The 22,877-nt window shown below is 39.1% G+C and overlaps 2 protein-coding genes across 8 annotated transcripts in view; one reads left to right on the top strand and one right to left on the bottom strand.

Moving 5' to 3' along the window:
* The window catches only part of LOC110844299 (1-phosphatidylinositol 4,5-bisphosphate phosphodiesterase), a 35,808-nt gene extending 22,905 nt beyond the window's left edge, over positions 1 to 12,903 (bottom strand). The window contains exons 1-11 of one of the 6 annotated variants that reach the window (XM_022090472.2): positions 12,562 to 12,903; positions 11,523 to 11,705; positions 6,900 to 7,093; positions 5,915 to 5,938; positions 5,423 to 5,485; positions 4,847 to 4,906; positions 3,810 to 3,947; positions 2,412 to 2,491; positions 965 to 993; positions 773 to 879; positions 271 to 371 (exon numbers count right to left, since the gene is read on the bottom strand). In XM_022090472.2, the coding sequence (XP_021946164.1) occupies positions 271 to 371; positions 773 to 879; positions 965 to 993; positions 2,412 to 2,491; positions 3,810 to 3,947; positions 4,847 to 4,906; positions 5,423 to 5,485; positions 5,915 to 5,938; positions 6,900 to 6,983 (686 nt within the window). In that variant the 5' untranslated portion in view covers positions 6,984 to 7,093; positions 11,523 to 11,705; positions 12,562 to 12,903. Of the gene's footprint in view, positions 1 to 270; positions 372 to 772; positions 880 to 964; positions 994 to 2,411; positions 2,492 to 3,046; positions 3,127 to 3,809; positions 3,948 to 4,846; positions 4,907 to 5,422; positions 5,486 to 5,914; positions 5,939 to 6,899; positions 7,094 to 9,862; positions 9,957 to 11,522; positions 12,108 to 12,561 lie in introns of those variants that run through there. The other 5 variants (XM_035847974.1, XM_035847973.1, XR_004834020.1 and 2 more) reach the window with 5 other exon arrangements.
* Positions 12,904 to 15,723: 2,820 nt separating this feature from the next.
* LOC110843540 (protein amalgam) lies at positions 15,724 to 22,413 on the top strand. Of its 2 annotated transcripts, XM_035848167.1 has the most exons (12): positions 15,725 to 16,657; positions 16,720 to 17,753; positions 18,368 to 18,619; positions 18,925 to 19,125; positions 19,641 to 19,759; positions 19,856 to 20,012; positions 20,178 to 20,275; positions 20,559 to 20,745; positions 20,860 to 20,950; positions 21,042 to 21,298; positions 21,394 to 21,459; positions 21,548 to 22,413. In XM_035848167.1, the coding sequence occupies exons 3-12, from the start codon at positions 18,511 to 18,513 to the stop codon at positions 21,724 to 21,726; spliced, it is 1,464 nt and encodes a 487-aa protein (XP_035704060.1). In that variant the 5' UTR covers positions 15,725 to 16,657; positions 16,720 to 17,753; positions 18,368 to 18,510; the 3' UTR covers positions 21,727 to 22,413. The 2 variants fall into 2 exon arrangements, with proteins under 2 accessions (XP_021945197.1, XP_035704060.1); XM_022089505.2 differs by lacking the exon at positions 16,720 to 17,753 and having other exon boundaries at positions 15,724 to 16,657.
* The last annotated feature ends 464 nt before the right edge of the window (positions 22,414 to 22,877 follow it).

Below are 22,877 nucleotides of genomic sequence, written 5' to 3'. Positions count from 1 at the left end.
TATTTCGAAATCTCAATCCACTCTTAGCGTTGTACCGAAAGTCATAAAGTTTTAAAATTAAGTTTCCAAAGTTCATTGTTAACTTGCATTCCTTGTTACAATTCGTTCATCTTTCGCCACAACCAATTTATATTCTGAGAATGGAAAATCGCTAGCAAAATAAGAGAATTGATATAAATTGACACAAAGACAACTGGTCAATGGAATTAAGTTGATTAAAATTGATCAAAGTACACTAAAAATAAAGCACTTTCTACAATAAAAACTTACATGGACTGAAACAGCTCTTCAATATCGTTCCGTGGGCAGATCTTATGGTACAGAGCGACGAATTTTTCAAAGGTGAAGTCTGCAGGCTCTATCACGTCGGTCTGCAAAGAAAGGAGATGTTCGTAGGATTTCTTACTCTCAATGCATGGAGGCGGAGGCTCTGCTAAAAGAGTTGGGTAAACAATTTGAAAAGCTGCAGTCAAAAGGTATCAAATTTGTTGTTGGAGAAAGCTGAGAACGCTGAAAAATGTGAAAGGTCACTCACTACACAATGGTAAATAAGTTGGCTTGCAATTATGCCAACGGGCAATGGGGCAAGCTCAAACTTTCACCACTCGTCAGAGTGAAAGTGAGTGGATAAATTCTCCACAGCTTTTCAAAAATTTTCTTCCTCTAACATTAAGTTCCTTGATCCTGTTTACCCTTGGCCAACGTTACAGCCGTACTTCTTAACTCGTCACGAGATGAGATTGGATATGTGGGCATAGAAAAGCTGGCTTACCCTTTCATTGGGGAGAGCTAGCGATTTTAAACACTCGTACACGAATTTCTCCGTCTTCCCAGAAGCGAACGTCCTCGCGATTACTTTCACCGGCACTTTCCCATTCGCTAATAATATCAGGACGTAATTTCAGGTTACAACAATGAACCAACCGAACCAACTTATAGATAATTCAGAAAGAAAAATACTTACGAGCCACCATAAACCCCAAACGCATCCAACTGTACCAAAAATATTTTAGTCAGAACTTGTTGTTTGTAATACAGGATTATTACATAAATAAAATACATAATTCTATTATAAAACTGAAGCAAAAATAAGCCAACATTTCGTAAATAAGCTGGACCTTCATACATTGCATTGATGCTGCCGAATCTCTTACATCTTGTCGTAAGACGTACATACATACGTAAGTGTAAGAAGACTGGACAATGTTAGATATGCTCCCTGCTTCAGATTAGTCCCACAAATTAGTACGTTGTATAAAAGCAGTGCTACTTCACCGTCATTGATTTAATCATAGAATTAATTGGGAAGCAGAAAACCCAAAAGATTTGCACACAATGGGTAAAACATATAATGAACAGGATCCTTGAGAATCTCAACAACTTCTTCCTTTGTCTAAAGCCAAGTGCTTATCGCGATGATGCAACAATTCTAAGCCTACACGTTCGCAGTATGATGTAAGTGAAAATTAAATGCAGAGGTTCTCGTAAATACTTCGAAATATTGCAATAATCCAAAGTAGCCACGCATTGTTCAAAAACATTTGAGTGGAGCCTGTAATGTTTCTACATAAGTATATGGTTCATTTTCATTCACTTTCTTGTAGTCTGTTCTTAATTCCGATGGGAATCATGGGCATTGAAAGCATTTAAGAAAATAAAGTTTGGGCAATAAAGGGAACTCTAAAAAAACCTATTTTATCAGCATGTTGGTTAAGATGGAAAATGAATGACGGCCTACTCCTTCAGTGGAAGACACATTTTAAGTATTTCATATGAATGCACGTAATCCCTACAGAAGCGTCAGTCAAACATTTCTATATTTAGGAAACTTATGACTTTGCCGTCAATCGCAAAATGTGGAATAATTATTTCAACATGAGACAACAGTAGTAAATAATACGCTTCGTTAAGCCAATACCTGTTTGTGCATCAAGGTTTATATAATATCTCTGAACTGAATATGCATTAGCAATATCTCCGGCGGAGAAAATCATGCGACCCATTAATAATTCAAACAATTCCCACCGTAGCGAAAACATTTGTCGTTTCCTATGTATAAGCACACAATGGTTGCAGATCACGAATCCATTAGCGCCATTAAAGCAGTGTCTCTAAATTCCATTGTTTCGTGTACAAACGCAGTTGCTGAACGTGTAGCTGGAACAAATTGGTTTTCTCGCATGTTTTCCCCACAAAGCAGAGCGTTCAATCCACCCAAACTGAAACAACGGGCAGTGCGCTTAGGGCAAATCTAAGAGGTGAAAGCAAGGTGAAAGCATAGCGATGGACATTCCACAACCAATAACGTCAAATCCAGTGATAACACAAAAAAACCATGCAACACGAACAGTGAAATGTACAACGTACCACGGTCACATGTATTTACATAAATACACCTCAAAATAACTTACTGTTTCATAAGATTGGTTGCAGGGCATACGTTATTCATTTTGTTATTATGAGTTAACGTACGCAACCCAGTTTGCCATATCTAAAAATGAAGAAAATTCTAAAAATAATAAACAAAAGTAATGACAAGTTTAATCATTCTCGAAATAATAGGGAACTTATAACGCTTTAGAAACTTGAGAAACATTAAAACTATACATACACGTGTAGATGAACGAATTCAAATGGCATCATCATGGCTCTACATGCATGCAACTTTCTCCAGAAAAAAACATGCATATTCTGGTGAGCAAAGTGGAGGCTGGGGTCGAGCTAATTTCGTGTGCCTTAATTAACAAAAGTTTGGACAAATGGAATGCTCGTTCGGGGTAATGCCTCACTTGGGATTACAACATTCATGCAAGATAATGAATATTTCTACATTTCACAAAACATTGGCTCGACTCCTACGAACTGCTCAAACTGGGCGAAAAATGGCTGCAGGATAAGCAAAAGTTAACTGTATGTTTCTGCAATATAATTACGATCAGCATTGCCAAGTTGAACCTCTTAATGAAAAAATTATAAACAGCAACTGAATTTTGAACATCGATGACAACACTGATTAAAATGAAAGACGCAGTTGTTTTGCACTTACTGCTTTTTAAGACAGGTCATCGGACTGATATTGTTGGCTTTGAAATTGTGGGTAATTCGACGGAGGCCTTCTAACCACGTCTGTGAAAAAGTACTCTTTCCATTAACTCCTCATTCATAAGCACCTCCAGTTTTTTTACAAATTCTAACGTTCTCTGCACAACGAATTCATTTCTCTTTGTCTCTTGCTAACAATGGGATTTTATCAGCTGGACGTGGTGTTTACTTTACTTTGGGTCGAAGCGTAACTGTCGTTTCAATGGAATGTGGCATACGAATGGTGTTCATTTTGGAGAAAGTGTCAACACGTGAACGTATGTATGTAAATATATTGTGTAGGTAGACTCGTTACTTTTGGCTGCCTTATTCCTCCGTAGTTTGCACAAGCATTCAATCAAATTGTGACAAATGTGTGTAATTAATTGGACTTTGTGTGTCAATCACAAAAAAACTCGTTCTTCAAAAACACACGCCACACATTAGTGATTAGTTTATGTACACTTTGTTTTGCTTGACATATCAGAATACGGGAAAATTAATAAACAGCGGAGGTGAAAACTAGAATTTCTATCACCACAGGTGGTACTGATATGTATCTATTTACGTAGATACGAGTATTCATACGTAACAATTACGGATTTATGTTTGACCTATGTAGCTTTCACAAGATTTGACATTCACAAAATATACGATTTTGTGTGTTTCACCCGTTGTAAGTAATTACGAATGAAAAGGGGAAAACAACAAAGAAATCGCTCACGTACCTTAGCAGTCTCGGCATCAGGATAGACGAAATGAGTGTAAATGATGTTAACTAAATCAGTTCCACTGCAAACCGTCAAGGACTTTTCTTCCAACAAATCTCCATGTTTCGCTTGTAGCTGAGATAAAAGTCTTTGGTCCTGAAGAATCGAAATAAAAGTTTTACGTCCCAATTAGAAAAGTTTACAAATGTCTCAGATTTAAATAAAATTATTTGAGCAATTAGTTCCCCGACTGAAGATAAGTACTCTCGACGAGTGTACCGAAGCAAATAAAAATACAGTGAACTGTCGCAATGAATTTTAAGTTTTTTTTCTCTCGTCGTCCTCTGAGCAATAATGGGATGGGAAGAATAATGGAGATGGAGAATCGTTAATATTCTTTTATGGGGGAGACACACTAACCTCGAGGGAGGGAAAGCCTGTGCTCAAGAAAAAACTCGCTTCCTTCAGCCGTTTGTTGTAACGAACGAGTCGCAAGATCTCGTACATAAAATATCTTATTCGCTTTGATCATATTCGTGATTTACAGTGCTCAAGTAACTCAACAAGTTTCTCGGAAAATTGCTCAGAGCTAGGGAAAGTTGTCGAGTCTTCATTAAATTAATGACCTGTGCTGTTGACTGACTAGATTTGATTTACTTTTACTTCAGAGAGAAATATCAATTTGATTACTTGTGCTACTCTGCTGATGAAATTTTGGGTGTGTGTCTGCGTAGGTGTCTCGTCCTCTTGTACCACTCCGAACAATGATGAATAGGACGAGCACACGGTAACAAATACTAATTATATTTTCGATTTCCTGCATGAGCTAATCCTAAACTCAAATTTGCGATTAGTGCTGCGGAGAAGTCAGTGAAATGTGGGATGATTGATTTCAATTCGCATTCATCTCCATGAATATCTGTCAGTTTGGTATGCAATTCAATCAATCATTAACCTACCAGGCTAATTGTTCTTCTCAATAACTCAAGACGCAAATGTGGGAAAGCTCAAAATTGGGGCAGTATAGTACATGGAATAATTGGAAAATTGCTCACTTTGGGCACGCCCCCAGCTCGGATATCACTAACTTGACATAGTTCCAGCACGTCTCCATCCTGTAAGAATAACGCCACAAGAAAAGCAAACAGTTACACATTTGTTGTTTAGCCTAAAGCGTGGGATGCATAATGTGCGCATATGTATCAATTACAAATTTTCTCCATGATGAGTAAATATATTTAGTAATCCTATAGATTTACATATGCACATATTCTGCTGCTCTATAGAATTTTCTACTATTCGCAGGAAACTAATCACAAACAAAACTTTGTCTCAATGCAAATAATTGAATGTACAATGCTCGAGTACACATGGAACAAGTTTTGTTTCGCACAAAAGTTTCCGCAAAGAAAATGAAGTTTTTCGTTTTATTAAATTTTGTCATCCTCTCAACTTTTTTGGAGAAAGTTGAGCAACGCCTGCGTACAAATATCACTTCCTCTACAATTTCAGAGAAAGCGGTTCATCGTTCTGACCGCACAAACTAGACAAATACTGAATATCTGAACCTTGAATGTGGATTTTCTACGTTCATCAGTCCATAATAATAGTAAAGAGTAAAAGTAAATTACCCGAGGCTCAGACTTCCAGTTCATGAAAAATCCATACTCATCAACTCTGACGAGGCATTCAATCTGTGAAACAGTCAGATATCAGTCAGGTGGCACATCCATAATGAGCACATAGGTCGTGATATTTGGTTTGATTGGGTTATGTAAATACGACAACGACTAAATAACAGACTTATCTGAATTATTTGAAATGTCGAGGGAGAAGCCTTTTAACCCTTCCATTAAATATCTAAATAAACCAAAATCAACCAATAAATTACGAAATTCTCCAGTACTAACTTCCATTTGAATTTCTTATTCAATTGTCTCCTAAGCGAAGGGAATTTGTCTCGACATAAAAAGTTCTCAAAATTAGTAAACTGCATGTGCATACAATTTTGTATGCAATGAACACGGAATACAGCTAATTCACTGTATGATCTTCGTTTACATTCTGTTAAACCCACTCAACACCAAATGTACATGTGCTTCATTGCTAGCTAATAATAGTACCTCCATCTCCACAGCATCCTTTTCCTGAAATTTTAAAAAACAAACAGATTACCAAATGTCCATTATTTTCCTACTCTATTTGTCAGCCAAAGTGTGTATATATTCAGAAAGGACTGCATAAGTACGGAAAATGCAAAAACTGTGGGAAAACGAGAGTAAATCCCACTCAAATCTCCGTGCATTTTTCCACTACGGCGGCACCATACTTTCCACTTTCTCTTTTATCTCTTCAGCTCAGCAGTTCACACTTCACAGGGCGACGGAGAGATGAAAAAGACGGATGCGTTGAGTCCACGAAGAAGTGGTTGAAATCTTTTTCCTCTTAGCATCGAGGCTAATGCGGGAGAAAGTGTGCATATCATTATCGAGGAAGGAGGAGGAAAACTTGTTCAAAGTTTGTTAATATATGCAGCATGGCACGGTCTACTAGGCGCTGCTGCTGCTCGTGTCATATTTTACTTGCCCCTTCACCACCAAGTTTTTCCCTGCTTTCTTCCTCTCACTCCCTTCACGGGGAGGCAGGGAGAGAGAAAACTGCAGACATTGAGACGAGGATGACATGACCTGACACAATGAAGGCGAGACGAGAAGCCCAAGTGGGAACACATGGTCTCCTTCGTACGTATTTTATTTACCCGTCCGTCATGGAGGCACGCCATGTACGTGCAATACAAATCTTGGCCTCTTCTCATCTCGGAATAAATAAATCGTGGTGGAGAGGTGGATTAATATGGGGCAGATATGTATGTATATAAACCAAGAGGAACAAGCAAGAGGCAGATGTTGAACACTTTTTTATTACCATGCTCCACTTATCGCATTTTACCAGGGAAAACATAAAAAATGTATAGCACATAACCACTGGTAAGTAGCTGCAGGGATGCTTGGTGGGCCGGTTTGATTTAGGATGTTTCATTTTTTCAGAGATTAATAATTTGAGAAAATTGGTCCATGGTCGACGACACAATCAAAATTTATGGCTCACCTCAGTCCACCGATCCACTTGAACACCTTCGAGAAGCAACTCAGGCACCGGAAGCCTCCAATTGAATTCAGAATATTTTGTCATTTTTTCGCCCTGTTGTTCTTTCAATGGTGGGATTCGTGAAGCTGGAGGTTATTGGTCCCTCGGTGCACGCGGTGATGTTTTAGAGTAGCAAAATCATCCCGAGTTGACATCTGCAAGGACACAAATATGTAGGCTTCAGCTTAGAACTAAATGTTGGATGCGTCCCAATATTATTTATTGTTATTCGACTCAGGAAAGTAGAGACAGAGTTGTACATATTGCACCACTGATGCAAGTTGGGTCTGAAGTTGATATTCATATTCGCAAAGCAAACCGCCGCAAAAGATTAGCTTATCGGCAGTATTGTTTATTATGTCGTCTGTGTGTAAATACAAATTAATGCAAATTCAGTTTATGTATATGATAACAAATGAACCTGTGTGTATGCATGGAGAAGGTGACGAATACAGAGAGTTTTCATCCCGAACAAAGCGTATTTCGCGAATCGTGCGAGAGCGAACTGAGCCAGAAATGATTCGTTGTTGCGCAATACATAGTCCACAAATTCTGCTGTCTTTGGAAATGCCACAAAACATTAAACAGTCACACAACATGAACCAGAAGAGAAGAGAGATTATACATTTTGAGCATGAATTTCGGATCCGGCGTCTTGTTCACAACAAGAGGAGAGAGAGAAAGAGAGGAATAATTATGTGAGGGAGCAACCTAAATACATGACTAGCGTGGCATGACTGACTTGATTTATGGCCGTTAATTCCGTAAGATTTATCGAAAGATAAGTGATATATAGGCTTCAGATTGACAACTTTTAATAGCTTCACTTCAACCGCGTGAGTTATTATAGTCTTCGTCAAAACATTATTGTGTGGAGGACACGCTCCATTCATTGGATCAAATGAGAAATCCATAAATTCCTGCCAGCTGCACTCAAATGTGTTTCCAATTTTCTGTCGGAATCAATGAAAACTGTAATGCCTCATTTTACTCTTAAATTATAGCACATTCTATTATCACATCAAGCCAATGCATATTTCCTACTGTGTCAAGGTGACATAAATTGAAAATTGGTTTACGATGACGAAGACGACGACGACATGAATGCAATTCTGAGATTGGATGCGGTACAGAAGTGAAATTTGAGAAGACGGGTAACAGATAAGGGGCCGTACATCAAGGATGTGATCGATTTTCGGATAATTTAGGCCCCTGCTCGCCTGATGTGGCCTGTACGCCTCATGTTATATTTAACATGAGAAGGATAAGATGCCCTGACCCCTCAAATCGATCACATGCTTTTTGCAGTCCAATTGAGTGAAATAAGATGGATTCAAGTTGTACTTTCCAACTCAAGTTGGACAACCTCTTGGCAACAATGAGCCATCAACCATTCGACCCATTTAGCAAAGACATGTGACAAAATGAGACGAGATCAACAACTCCTCCGTACATTCGCAAAACACTTTCTGTGTACACAAAATCGCATTTGCAATCCAGTAAATAAGAAGACGTTCTACAATCTGGAGCATACTAGAGTTTGCATAAGAACTAGCAAATAGTTCAATATTGATTTATTCATTCCATTGACTTTTCACGAGCCGAGAGTACAGAGGTAAATGGCATGTTTTTACAAACACATTTATCCGAGAAGGGATCTTAATGAGGGGAACCTGGTGAAAGAGAATGACTCGGTTCCTCTTTGTGCACAATGCAAATCAAACGCCTTGTTTGTGGTAAACGTAGTAAAAATAGTAATAAAATGGGAGCTAAGAAAGCGATTCAGGTCAAGTTTCACGTGACTCTCGGTTTGCTCTCTCTCAATCGCGACTTTCTTATTACAAGAAGACGACGACGACAAACCCAGAAAGCAATTTTGCGAAACTTCCTCCTTCTTCTGATGGTTGAGCTACTGCTCGTACAGCCCTCGCCCAGCCAGTCAGATGAGCTTCTTCACATGACGACTTTTACTTTCCTGCTGGTGGCGATTGAACATTTGCAAACAAAACACAGAGCAAGAAAGTCAAACTCCAAATAAGCAAGGGCTGCAATCCTACTTGCTAAATGAACCCTCACCTCTTGCACCTGCTTGCGAATTCACATCACAACGGAATGAGTTGTAGCGAGAGGCGGAATTCGTGACCATATTACTCAACCAATTACGTCTTCTTCTTCCTCGGCGGCGGCTGAATGCAGCGACAGAGAGAGAGAGATGGATGGATGAGTTTTGGTGAAGTTTCAACATGCAAGTGACGAAGAAAAGCCATCAAATAAGTAAGTTCAGTTTGCAGCGTCGAATAGGAATAAGGAATCAACTTTGACAATTATAACTCTTCGTTGAGCTGTGTCCCGTCTTATTGGATTTCCATTTCGCAATGCGTCAGTCACTCAAACCTACTTATTTCCCTTTTTCTCTGCTAAATTCAGATTCTTCTAGCCGTACGTACCCATCCACATATAATATCCACATGCAAAAGATATTTACTATTTAGATATTTGGTGTTAAAGATGAAATAGATAGGATGCACGGTCTGACTGATGACGACCATTTTTGGAGCCTGTGCTATTTTACTGAATATATTGTGTCTAAACATCTGCATTTGATTTGCAACTGTTGGTGACATATTTTCATGTGATGCACTCTTCTAACCATCAAATGTCAAACTGGATTGAATTAGTAGAATATAATTCGGTTACGGTATTATTCTCATGTTTGTACTCGCGTAGTAATAACCATTCTCCTGTCGACTGCACGTACTCTCTGAATACGTAGATAAGTAAGTGACATGAGTAGATCCACATGTATGGTATGCATACAAAGTTATTCTTATTGAGTCAGGTAATAACAACTGTTTGCCAAAACTGAAGTATGTACACACGTACGTACCACATTGTCAAATTAATGAAATTGTTATAACTCTGACCTTTGTTTATGTATAATCCATGAACTTGAATCAAGCTATAAGACGATGAATTAGGTGTGTTGCCAATTGCGATGTAAAGCAGGCTTAAGCGACAACTGAAATCCCGACGTCAACCAGCAGATCCTTATATCTTCTCGCATAATTATCTATAAAATGGCACCATGTAAAAATTCAGCTTCATACACATACTCAAGTTACTCGTATAGTAATTTTCTAACATAAAATCTGCGATTTATCGATGTCTCAATAAGGAAACAAGAGAAGATAATTAGGGACTGGCCATTTCATAACTCTTAATTCAGTTTAATTGGGATTTGCGAAATAAAAATTATGCAATTGTTCCTCCTCCTCGATCCTGAGATTATTGTTAAGACTTCTTTCTACCTTCTTTGCTGGTAGGATGAGCACGTGTCCATACTCTGCTGACTACGTGTCTTGTGGTGGATGATTTAATTAGCCGTTTTGCATGCTTAAAGTTAATGTGTCAAGTTTACGTGCACGAAGTCCATACCAAACCGTTTAGCTAAGCTGATCTGCCAATTTAAATTTAGAAGCTAACCTATTACGAAACTTTTGACGGGTGTTGATGATGATATTTAAGTATCTATGTACCTGTAAGGATGGCGTATGAGGATAATAGATAAAAGATGATGCAGTGAAATAAAATTTTTCAAATACATAAATCTTGTGTTTTTCCTCTTTCAGATCCCAATTACTTTGAATTGCTCCCATTTTTGACATTTTATTCTTAACCAGAATCGATCTTGTTTCCTGCAGTGCACAACAGAAGGAATCTTACCAGTTTGCTGGGTCATTTATGATGTACCCACACAACCAACTTTTTAGGAGCAAGGTGTATGTGGCAGAAGTACGTTTTAGTTTATTGTATTGTTGTAAATTCTCATGAGTGCCATTATTCTCACACAAAAACGTTGAAAACTGTTGATTGTTCTCGTTGGGGTTTGGTTTTCCTGAGTACGTACATTACCCACTCTTTTCCAGCACTGCAGCACTACAATAATGCAGCAGCACCGATTATTTGGCACACGATCAACTCGAGTTCAAACGCAATGCAATAAGATGAAACGTGGGAGAAGTGAAACCGACACATAAATAAATGATGTAACAGCAAAGCAATTCCCGTGCTAAGAAAAAATACCAAAAAAAGGGCGAGTAAACAACAAACCTGGAGGTTACATAAGTAATCTTAACAGAGCGCATGCTGCTGCTACCAGTTTTGAATGAATGAATCCTTCATATTGCAATGCGGAAAGATTTCAAATCACGAAATGTGATTTTACTCTGAGACTGACAACGGCGACTGGACTGAGAAATCTCACTCTGCGGGATTAGCAATGGTAACACAAGGAATGGTTTCGGCAGCATTCCATGCCACACGACGGTCCAACAAAGTCAAGCACAAAAAATGGAAATGCCATTGGGGACGGAGAGAGAGGAGAGCAGTGTCCCATTTTACGTACTCGTGTGTGATCCATATTTCATGCTTGAGGTATTGTCCACATTACTCGGAATTACATCAAGTAATCCCACGTCCAGAATTTTCTCTGGACGGAACGGACTCGCATAATTCTAATATCTCAATTTGTGCACAATGGAGTGCAAGAAAGTAGAATAGGCAAAGTCCATCAAAATTACTTACCGAGTCAGGACTATAATAATTTGGGCTTCATTGTGTCCAGTTGTTCAGTTGACTCCAAAATTCTCTGGATAAAATTTACTCCAACTACAAAAAAAGTATGTAGTTCTCAATGTCACGCACTCCCGTCTCAATACTATTTTTCACAAACACTCATTTCACATATGTACGAGCACTTGAGGTCTCCTGAAAAAAAAACAAGAAACTGTTCTGAAACTTGAATTCGTTTGTTTATGTGTTTCAGTTTATTACAAAATGAATGTGTTCCGTCAAAAGAGTGCAAACAATTACATGTATCAAACGAGATCTAATATATCCACTGGTTTTAAAACCCTCGTTCAATGTGCCTGAAGCAATGATTATGCACGGAGGACTTATAAGAGCACAAACTTATGTAAAATTGTAAAATAAATAAGGATGCAAGAAAACTAAATAAACTGTCTCGTAAATTCGCGTATCGACGACCAAGTCAAATAGGCCTGATTATACTGCCAGCACCGCACGAAACCACATCACACTGCTGAATGCATGCGATATCTGGTTTTGGTTTGGCTTTGGGACGACGAGCAAGGCGAAGAGGAAACCACAAGCAAAAGTGTTGCAGACTTTACCACGCATATAATTGTGCACAATTTCGCCTTGACTTGAAATATGAACCGGCAGGTGTTTCATTGTGCTGCGAATAATTTGTTGACTTATGCTTAATAACACTTAATGCCTCTGAATTTGCCACAGGACGTGCTGTACTCGCTTGTCCCCTCTCACTGTATCGGCATTTGGTGTCTGCATGCTGACATTGTATTTTTGTGTAGTGCTGCATAAGTGGCTTGCTTGATCTACTCAATGCTAAGTAAATGGCTACAAATCATGAGCTGTTTCTTGCGCACGAGATACCGGGGAGTAGCATGATGTTGCATGTAATGAATTAATTTGATCAGTGTTTCACCAACACACGGCAGAATATCGTGGCAAGTGCAAGGTTACAAATCTTGCTAAAAACATGCACAAAAAATACCATGTCTGGAAAATCTATCTAGCGTACCAGTCACTCCATGGAGGAGAAGAGTTGTTTTAGAGCTTCTTTCGCAGCAAATCCAGAAAATCCCAATCCCGTCCAAAAATCTCCTGAATTGGCACTGCACGCAATCTTGTGTTGTGTGTCAACTTGTTAAAAAGTATGAAAATGTTGCGGAATCAGCAAGTACACAGACACACCGGGCTGACACACACGGGCAGAGAGAGAGACAGACAGGAAGACGACGGGCAGCAGAAGAGAGGGGGAAGCTGGAGAGGGACGTCGAGGAGTGCGACAGGTTCTGGAGAAAGGCAGAGTAGAACTGAACGACGACTTGCCGAGAGTTTGCGATCCTCGTTCTGCGAGAGGAGAGAGAGAAAGACTGAACGTGAAGAAAGTCTGCTGGTAGACCTGGAAGCACTACTTGGCCAAACCACCACTCGCAGTAGCAGAGGCAGCATGGCACATATACCAAACACGCCGAAATGAGAGAGAAAGAGAGAGTAGTTTTGTTGAATTTCCATCAACCAAACCAACCCGTAGAAATAAAAGCAGAGATCTATTTATCTAACTTTGGTGGAAAAAAGGGTGCAACAAAACGCTGCGAGTCTGGGTCTCAAGAATTTCTTGCAAATTTTTCAGGAAATTATGGGGGCAAATATGCAGACTATTTCGTGCAAGGGGGGAAAGTTTGCATGAAACATGTAATACCTATTTATACATAGGATGTGTTGCATAAGGTGAGTTCGCTTTGGCCTAGATAAAAATTGGTCATCACGGAGCAAAGTCATTAGCTAATTAGCTTGTTGACACATGGAGGATTTTGGAACTGGATCATCGTCTGATTTGTGTAGGCTCCAACCGACCTGCAAATCATTCATACATCGTCCTCCCTCGATTTTCCTCGGGATCCCGTTTTCGGATCCGGATCTTGCAGAGTCAAACTCATGGTAAAGCAAAGCAGCGATGCAGACCGGGTTGGCTCTATGTGTAGTGGGTATCATAAAAAGAGTTCAACTTCTCCCCAAAATCTTAGCTTTAAAATGATATGCTGCTGAGGTTGGGGATATGCGAGAGCAAGAAGGACTTTCTCGGAGCCAAGACAGCATACGAGGAGCAGTGCTTGTAGTTTTCATGCAGACAGGAAAATGTGGGACCACGCACGTGTAGTCAACTCAGTTCAGCCTGTATAATTCCGCGACTCAATTTTGCAACTCTTCTCAATGCTATATATTTTCATGGGATTCACGGTGGAGACAAGAGAAAATCGTATACTTGTGGGAACGAGGAGATCTCAGAAAAAGACGGCGAGGACGACTGACACACACTGGATTAGTACATATGTATGCATCTCTTCTCCATGGGAGGGTTGGGGTGCCATCCTCTATCATTATGCGAATCTGCGATAAGCAAGCAAATGTGTATGTAGGAGTGAGATGCAGATCTGCTGCTGCACCATGAGCATGTATTTACGTGGGATAAGCAACCTTCTATTTGACCTCAAAACTTGGTGCATAGCACATATTTGACAAGACCTCCATGGCTGGAGAACATGTCCATATATGTAAGAATGCATACATGCATAAATTTCAAGATTGCTGGGGGAAAACTTTCCATACTTTACGTGTACGTTTCTGATTCTGATTCCTCCTCCTCCGCGTATGGACGATGGTCTCTTGACGGATTTCTACGTTGTTTGCACAGAGCTTCCGCTGTCATGAATCGAGTTTATTTCATACACTGAATTATTAATGATTCTCTGAATGTTTCTTTGAAACTTTTTACATTATAATGTATATTCGATGCTTTATAATGCTTCAAAATATATAGACGGATGATTTTGTAACACTGAATTTTTTGCATGAATCCAAAAGTTGTTGATGTTCAGGTTTGCAAATAGTTTCTTTTTGGCCGTTGTTAATCTGACACGTGCCATCTTTTAGGACTTTGAGATTACGTGCTATGCGCAGTTGAAACTGCTAAAAACATGGAAACAATAACAGCGTGTGCTTGACATGGGAAGAATTAATTTAACCAATTAGCTAATATCCTCGTTGATCCATCCAGTATTTAGTTCCTACTTACTTAAGTGTTACACTTTCCCAATTAAGAATAATTACGCAATTTGTGTTGAAGATTTCATTTCGCATTTATCATTTACACATTCGTTGTACAGAGCATATTGAGACAGAAAGTTTACACACTTACTAAAATTAACGGGTAGAAAAAACAAACTTTCTTTAGTTTATTTCCTTAACGCAGACCAGACTTGGGCTCTGTCCTAAAAAAAGTGGGAGTTTAATTGGCTAATATCATTTATAGCTATTAATCTGTTGTTGTTAGTTGGCAATAGTTGGCATAAGGTTATGCGCACAGCCAATCCGAGTTGGATAGGAAGACCCACCATGTAAAATGCAGCATGTGTATGTACACGTCTGAATTAATGCATGTCTCCAATTCCTTTTTTATCCAATTCAGCCTAAATTGGAATGTCTTGTCAGTCCATGACCAACAACTGTCCGACAACTCTCCGACAACTGGAAGTTCGTTGAAAATACTCCACTCCACTTTTTTTCTTAAATGCTGATGCTAGGGCAGCGTTAGATTAAGGGTTAAATGCCCAAATGACCAGACTTTCACAAACATACGTACGGACACACATGCAGAACTACAGGATTTGGTAATTAGATTGCTCTAAACTTTTGTACATGAAAACTTGAGCACACAACCACACACACGACCACCCAACCTTTTCCCAGCCAATGTTACTTAACTACCTCTGCACATCCGTAACAGCATTTTATCAGGAAACGGGAGTAGATTAGCATTGGAGTTTATGGATTAAACAGCACATTACGGCGGAGATTTGAGGAAATCACGAAAGATTGGGCAGCGAGGAGGATATAAATGTTCCAATGTTTTTCCTGACAGATTTTTTGTAAATGAGATTGTTCAGTTGAGGGAACTCATCGAAGGAGGCAGACGTTGATTTGATAATGCCCATGACAAAGTATTCTCAATGTTTATACAGAACTGCTGAACTGCTCTCGCCACTCTTTGAAAGCAATCATCCTCATCATAATAATAGCAACTCCTCGTAAAAGCCATCGCTGCTGCTGTGCATTCCATTTATTTTCTGGGGTTGATATTCCAGTATTGTTTCACAAGCTGGCAGTCAAGAATTGGCGAGTGATCGTAGAGCAATCCTCTTGGTGCGAGATTTTTGCAAAGTTTTTTCGTGTATCTTATATACCTAGATAATTTTGTTCATCGAATTTTAAGAAACATTACGTCAAAAATATTCAGAAGAAACATATACATACACAAATTAAGTATGACATCATTGACCCTTGTGACGCTCAAAGTTTAGGAGGAATTTAATCCCCTTTCACGTGACATAATAAAATCTACAGGAAAGACAAGATACAGTCATCAACATAATTGAACGAGTTGTCCCACTCACAATCCTAAGAAATGAGGTGAACTATCAACGAATGCCAAAAGAAACGACTCTTTTTCCGACTTGAAAGAAAAGAAAGACTTTACTGTCAACTTGGTCTCCATTTCATTCTGCACAAACCAAGCTCACCACCGACTTTCGCGTATACATACTTCTCATACTTCTCAGAGGAGTACGGAGATCGTGAGAAGCAAATTGTACGTGGATGTGAAGACGCTACGTATGTGTGTACAACAGAGAAATACATATTTTTCACAAACGAACCGACCTCTTCATCACTTGTTTGGGGGACCAGAAAAAAATAAAACTTAAAGTAGAACCAGCCAGTTAGCTAGTTGGTTGTCGTTACTTAGCTTGAGCAGTCAACTTAGTTTGAGCAGTGACATAAATTGCAGTGGGATATGCAACGCCAGATTTCCCAAGTTATTAGTGAATATCATCCGCAGTGTGAAATATACGTACAATAAGTTCCATGTTCCGTGCCTTGAATTCAGTTTAAGGGACTCCTCCTTCCTGCCTCGTAGCAACAATTGAGCGCAGGGATTGCCGAGTACAAGAGCTAAATTTAATTAGCAATTCGCTAAATTTTAGCCATGAAATATTTTGGATTTCTATACGCCCACTCCACGCTTTCGGTCCTCGGCGTATGTGCGTTTCTCTCGGGTAATGCTTTCACTCAACTTATCATTATACCTTTTGGACAAGATTGTTTCTGTGCAAATTAGAGACGGAGAGAGAGAGAGAGATAGAAAGGAAGACATAAAGTATTCTTTGGTCGGGATAGCTTTTGGCAGTGCATGGCCCGAGGGACTTGTCTCTGAGGGATTAGCGTCAAACAGAGGAGAAAGTCGGAAACGTAACAATATGCGAATGTCCTCTGTCATCCGCATTTCGTCTTCTTCTCTACGTGCTTTTGAAGTCGGGCTTGAGCTCAACTTGCCACTTTCCCTGAATAATGAAAGAGGAGCAGGCTAAGCCACAGGGAAATTTTCAACAGTCACTTTTGAGTTCAAAGAATTTTATGAGCAGATTGAATTAATGGTTGTGAGTAAAATTATTATTCTGGCAGTAAATATGTTTAGCTTAATGTATGTACATGCCTAATGTAATGTGGTTTCTGTAAAGTAGGATTTTCGAGCATGTGGTATCAGCGATGAGTTCTTTATGACATAAATATCTCATGGAGATTTCCTGTTGGATTTGTATCAATATATGCAAATGTACAAAACGTGAATCTACAAATCCATACAATGTTTGTACACGCGGCTCATTTTACATATGCACTGTTATTGTTAGGACTAAGAAAATAGAATATTCGCATATGGCACAAAGTTTGTGGGCAATTTGTACACAGATCTGACCTAATGAGAACTATGTACATATGCAAAAATTTGAAAACCAGATCATTTCAAATTGCTCAACAACTTGGGACATGTGTATCTATCCTCTCAAATACATATTTTAAGTTCATCTGGATTTATTTTGCACGCGTTATGCACTTCACGCCCACTTCAATATATTCTGAAGATCATCCCAGACATTCTGCACTAGGAGAGACCACAAAATAAGCAAACAGAAACTTCGAGAGTGAAAAAACTTTAAAAATCCAGAGGAGCCAGTGCCACAAATTAATTGCGGTAATTCAAGCAATGACGAGAAACTACAAAACAAATTGAATTAAGCAAATCCAATTACGTAAGAACTCGACGGGTTAAATGTTAGCACAGACACGCTGCTATCACAGTTCTTCTTCTCATAAGTAAGTTAATGGTCGCATGCAGTGCCAGACACGACCACAGTGACAGTACTTTCATAATATTTAAATATGAACTGGTTGAATGACCAATCGACTGGATCATAATTTAACAAATATAAGTGCATGCGACATTTGAAATGAATTGATATTTATTTTCTCAATGTTTTATTTATTTCAAAAATAGTTTCACATTTTCTGAATTGTCGACACATGAAAAATGAGGAGCAAATGGCTCATCTGTTTTTAAATACATGTGATCTTATCTCACTTTCTGACTTCATTCTCGGTTTGCATATTTGGCTTCATCGCAAAAACTCTGAGAAGGCGAATTTGCGAGAGATTCGTGGAAATTGCAACTCCTTGGGACGCTCTTTAACTCTTAATCGTATGTGTAATGCACTTCTCGGTATTTGGATTAGACTTGATCACCTTTGATCTAGTTCACATCAAGAAAAACAATAAAATGCTTGTAATCCTAATGTCTCTGCTAATTAAGAATTACGTCGCACTCGACGAGATGGAACACGAACTCTCTCCGTTGCTGCGTCACCGTTAAATGGTTCCTCAAAGTCTAATTTGAGTTTAATTGTTTTGTTTCAATTATGCCACCTCTGCAGAACTGTGCCGATGCCAAATTCATAACGGCGTCAGAGGAAAATGGCCCCCATTCTCGAAACCAAAACCACATTCTGAAACGGAAACATCCGAAGAAGATTCCAAACTGCCACACCCACTCAAGTTGAACCCTCATTCTCACTTCATGGGAAGCGCCAACTCCTTGCAGCTCGCACAGATCCACAGCCCTCAAACCAAGCTCACGGTCCAAATCGGAGATAATGTTCAACTTCCTTGCAAAGTTCACAATTTGGGTGAGCAAATTAGAGTAAAAAAATTAAAACGACCCGTATCTTAGGTTGTCAAAATTTGTATGTATGTCTATCCTGCGAAATTGGAGTTTCGCCAGTTAAACTTAATCACAACACAATGTGGTAGCTGACTATGTGTATACACACATCTGTCAAATATTTTTAAACAATAGTAGTTTACAGTACATAAAATCTGTATAATCCCGCAGTGATTTGTTGTCAATCATCGCTGTGTATATTAGCAGTCAATCAGGAAGCGCATTAAAAAACAAATAGTAATTACCTACATACATTTGTTCTGTACACAGGGGAAAACCATGTGCTGTGGCGACATGGAACCAACATTTTGGCAGGCAGCAACATCACCAAATATGCCGATAACAGGATAGATATGCTGCAAGACTTTACTTTGGTCATCTCGAAAGTGAACCGAAGTGACGAAGGTGACTACGAGTGCATTGTCACGACCTGGCCCTCGCTCAGCATCGTTCACTCGATTGTGGTTCACGGTAAGATCTTTTCTGAAAATTGACGTTTACAAAGTGAATTGGCACATCAATAAAATGCATTTCACTATTTTCTCCCTCAGCGAGCAAAAATTACGCAGTGATCACAAACACACTTTTCCCTTTAAAAAGTTTTTTTGGGGGTTCGAGCTGGAGGTGGAGGTGTTCCGGGGAAAAGATTGAACAATAAACTCCAGACTTTTATAGGTTTATGTGGGAAGGAAATGTCTTTATGTCAAGAAATTGGCAAATCTTTAAAGTTTGAGTGCTTTATGCAATTTAAAACGTCACGTGTTCCTGGGGCAATTTTGAGTTGGAGAGAAAAGAGAATAATGGACGAGATCTGTTCTTCTTCTCGGAACTCTTCTTTCAAGTACATATTTTGTGTATTGTGTATTTCAACAGCCCACATCATGTCGTCCGTTAACTTTTTGCCAAAATCTATTGTTCGTCATCATATGCCAGTTATTTATCGCAGTGCGACCACACAATAATATACGACATGATTTAATTTACAGATCCCCCCACCGTGAGTCTGTTGACTCCAACGAATCTTATTGTGACGGAGGGCGAGTCTCTCGAAATTGGCTGCCTCCCCAGCGGAAAGCCGTTGCCTAAAGTGGTTTGGTCCATGCGGGTAAGTAAGACAAAGCTTGAAGGGGTTTTGTAATTAGCAATTTCGCGTTCCCACATTGCAGATTTCAGTTCTTGATGTTTACAATTATTTAAAAAGGATGGAAATATGCCACTTGTTCTCCACAAAACTTTCCTCAACCAAGCACGACTGCCCTTATCCAATGTGACACGGGATTATACGGGTTTATGGGTGTGCACGGCGGACAATGGGGTCGGCAGGCCGGCAATTGGCGCTGTTTATATCCGAGTTTTGTGTAAGTACTTAGGAGCTCTTTAAAGGAATTGGATCACGAATAATGGACTTGTCCAAGTGTAAAATAAATTTAACGCAATCCGTTTCATCGTGTGCTTGGTGTGGAATGCTTATTTGGTGAACTATACGACTTTGGTTTGCATAATATCACCTTTCCATTCGCCAGATTCGCCTGAAATTGAGATTCCTAGAAGACGGGCACATGGAGGACAAGGCTACAAGGTCCAATTAGTGGGGCTCGTGCATGCCGATCCCAAACCAGAGGTATAATAATTTCATTGATATACCGCGTGCTTACTAATGACGTGAAGGATTCATGCCATGATTCACGATTTGTTCCCGACGTTGTGTAGCAATAATACATAGAAGTACTCGATTATGCTCGAATGATGTTTCCCACTTATGGCTTTAATTATCGCTAAAATTTAATTGGCCTGAGATCTCGGCAAAGATTGGAACTGGGAACTTTTGGGTCTATGTATCTTATGAGTAGTCTTTATAACGCAAGTAAGTTACATACGTACTTACATTGATACGCATATTTTAGGTACGTTGGCGAAAAAATGGAACCCTGATATCAAACTCGGACCGAGATGACAGAGTTCAGATGGAACTGTACGAGAGGAACGAGTACCGTCTCGTTTTTAACTCTGTGAAACCTTCGGATTTTGCAACTTATTCCATTGAAGCCAACAATTCTCTCGGAGTTGACATGAAAAATATAGAATTTCTTGGCAAGTCCTTAAGTTAATTATGAATTAATGCTCAAGTGCACTTTGACTTTATCCAATTAGACTCGAGACAATTTTCTGAATAAGAATTGATTTATCCTCTATCTGACTGAGCAGGAGTTCCCGACATCCCAATTTTGACACGGTGGGAGGCAGAAGATGTAGATGGGATTCAAGTCACTCTCTACTGGGCTGTGGAGTGCTACAGGTACGTACGTAGGCATATTTTTACCTACGTTTATATGTAGTACTTATGGCTTCAAGTAGTATTTCAATTGGTCATGCATAAAATATTGCAGTTCGCTAATTGAGTACAAGTTGTTCTTCCGTCCGGCTACAATTCCTCCAGCCGATGACTTGTCGGATGAAAGTGCGTTAATCAAATTGGCGATCCCAGCCGACAAGTTTTCAGACACGGGAGAATCCTTTCTCCACACAAAGTCCTTCACCCTTCGAGGCCTCAACCGATCCTCCATTTATCAGGCTGCAGTGCAAGCCAGGAATAAATATGGATGGAGCCTCCTCTCCTCGCTCTGCTACTTTGCCACTTTCCCCAGTAAAAATTTCGCCATAATTTATTCAAATTTTTCAGTTCCATAAATATGTGATTTTGCAAATGTTTCAAAACCGATTTTTGTGATGTACACATAGATTCGTCGAGCACTAAGTCCCTCGAGTTAGAGCAAGTCATGTCAAAAATGAAGACGGCTTACAGAGGTTGGTTTTATCGAACCGAGGAAAATATATACACATGAAGGGCACACGATACATACAAATGTGAATAATAAAATGTACTTTTTTCCAGTTGAGACTGGTTTTACACGTGACGGAGGATCTGCTCAAAAATCGACAGATGCGTCACCACCGTCGTCTTCATCGTCAGTTCTGCTTTCTCCGGGAGAAAGGAGCACCATATTGGTTTTGTGGGCTGCTATTGTTGTTGTAGGGTCAAATGCGTATGGAGCATCAGGCAGGTGGCTTTGATTGGTCTCGTCTCATTTTATTGGGTCGATGCTCAATGAAATTCCGCTGACAAGATGACAGCCAGCAGAGACTGTGCTGTGCTGCCATTATTTTATCCAGTCGTAAACTTTTATTCTTGATTTTCTACTAGTTTTCTACGTAGCGTAGTCAGCCAAATAAACTATAACTGAAAATTATTGTGTGGCATTATTTCCTTCTGTGCAATGTTTCAATGTAAGATGTAGAAAGAAAGTGAAGTTTTTCAAGGTACGCACTCTCAGCCTCTGGTCGCGATCGGTTGTGAAAAAGAACAGAAAATGTTACATCATGATTTTGTTTCTGTGATACAAATGTAATTCATTTGGGTAATTCCAATAATTTAAATAAGATGTATTCTCTGCTAATTCTAGTAATTATTTTGGGACTTTCATTCATTTCGAGTGCACTATACACAAGTCTTAACTTCAATTTTTGAAGTGGTTCCAGTGAAAAATGTATGCACGTAGATATTGCACTGCACTATACAGCATTAAATTAATTGAGCAATGATGTATTGTTGTCTAATTATAGTATTATCTAAATATGCGACAAAATACTATAATGTATATTAATCATTAAATGTTGCGATAAATTGGTCTTAAATATTTTAAATGCAATGGATTACGTTAGAGCCAAAAATAAATGCAACTATTATTATAATTAAATTGATATAAACCATTTTGTCAGCTCTTTCCGAGATACAAATTCATTGGTTTCTTTGAATAGGACTAACTCGACCACTTTACAGAATTATTGATTTACTCAAACGACCATCATCGAACAGTTGCAAATTCGTTAAGAGCGATCAATTGGGTAATCACTTTTGTTCAATAATTGTTCAATAATAACTCTGTAAAAGTAGTTTCAGGAACGACTATGGGCAAATTGGAAATTGCAGTTGTGAAATTATTTGCATTTGAATAATGGCAATGAACAAAGGCCCAGTCAGTAAGCAAGAGTTATTAAGAAAAGAGTGAGCACGAGACACGCCTAATAAATGGCTAATCCTGTAAGAATTCACTCTCTCAAATTCCAAAAGTCCACCTGAAGAATAATTTTGACAATTCAGCAATTGCTCGTGGGAGGTTCCCTTCATCAGTTCGTTTCGCATTCCTTCAACCTGGTGCTTAATC

The sequence above is a fragment of the Folsomia candida genome, unplaced genomic scaffold (genome assembly GCF_002217175.1).
Source record: "Folsomia candida strain VU population unplaced genomic scaffold, ASM221717v1 Fcan01_Sc002, whole genome shotgun sequence".
NCBI lineage: Eukaryota > Metazoa > Arthropoda > Collembola > Entomobryomorpha > Isotomidae > Folsomia > Folsomia candida.
Note: the sequence above shows the minus strand (reverse complement) of the source record. Positions and strands in the feature narration are given on the sequence as shown.

Bases quoted from the DNA above. Each gene is read 5' to 3' on its own strand.
- LOC110843540 (XM_022089505.2), top strand. From the start codon at position 16,588: ATGAAATATTTTGGATTTCTATACGCCCACTCCACGCTTTCGGTCCTC. The intron at 19,126-19,640 runs GTAAGATCTTTT...TTTAATTTACAG, and splicing joins TCACTCGATTGTGGTTCACG to ATCCCCCCACCGTGAGTCTG. The intron at 21,299-21,393 runs GTAAAAATTTCG...ATGTACACATAG, and splicing joins CTACTTTGCCACTTTCCCCA to ATTCGTCGAGCACTAAGTCC.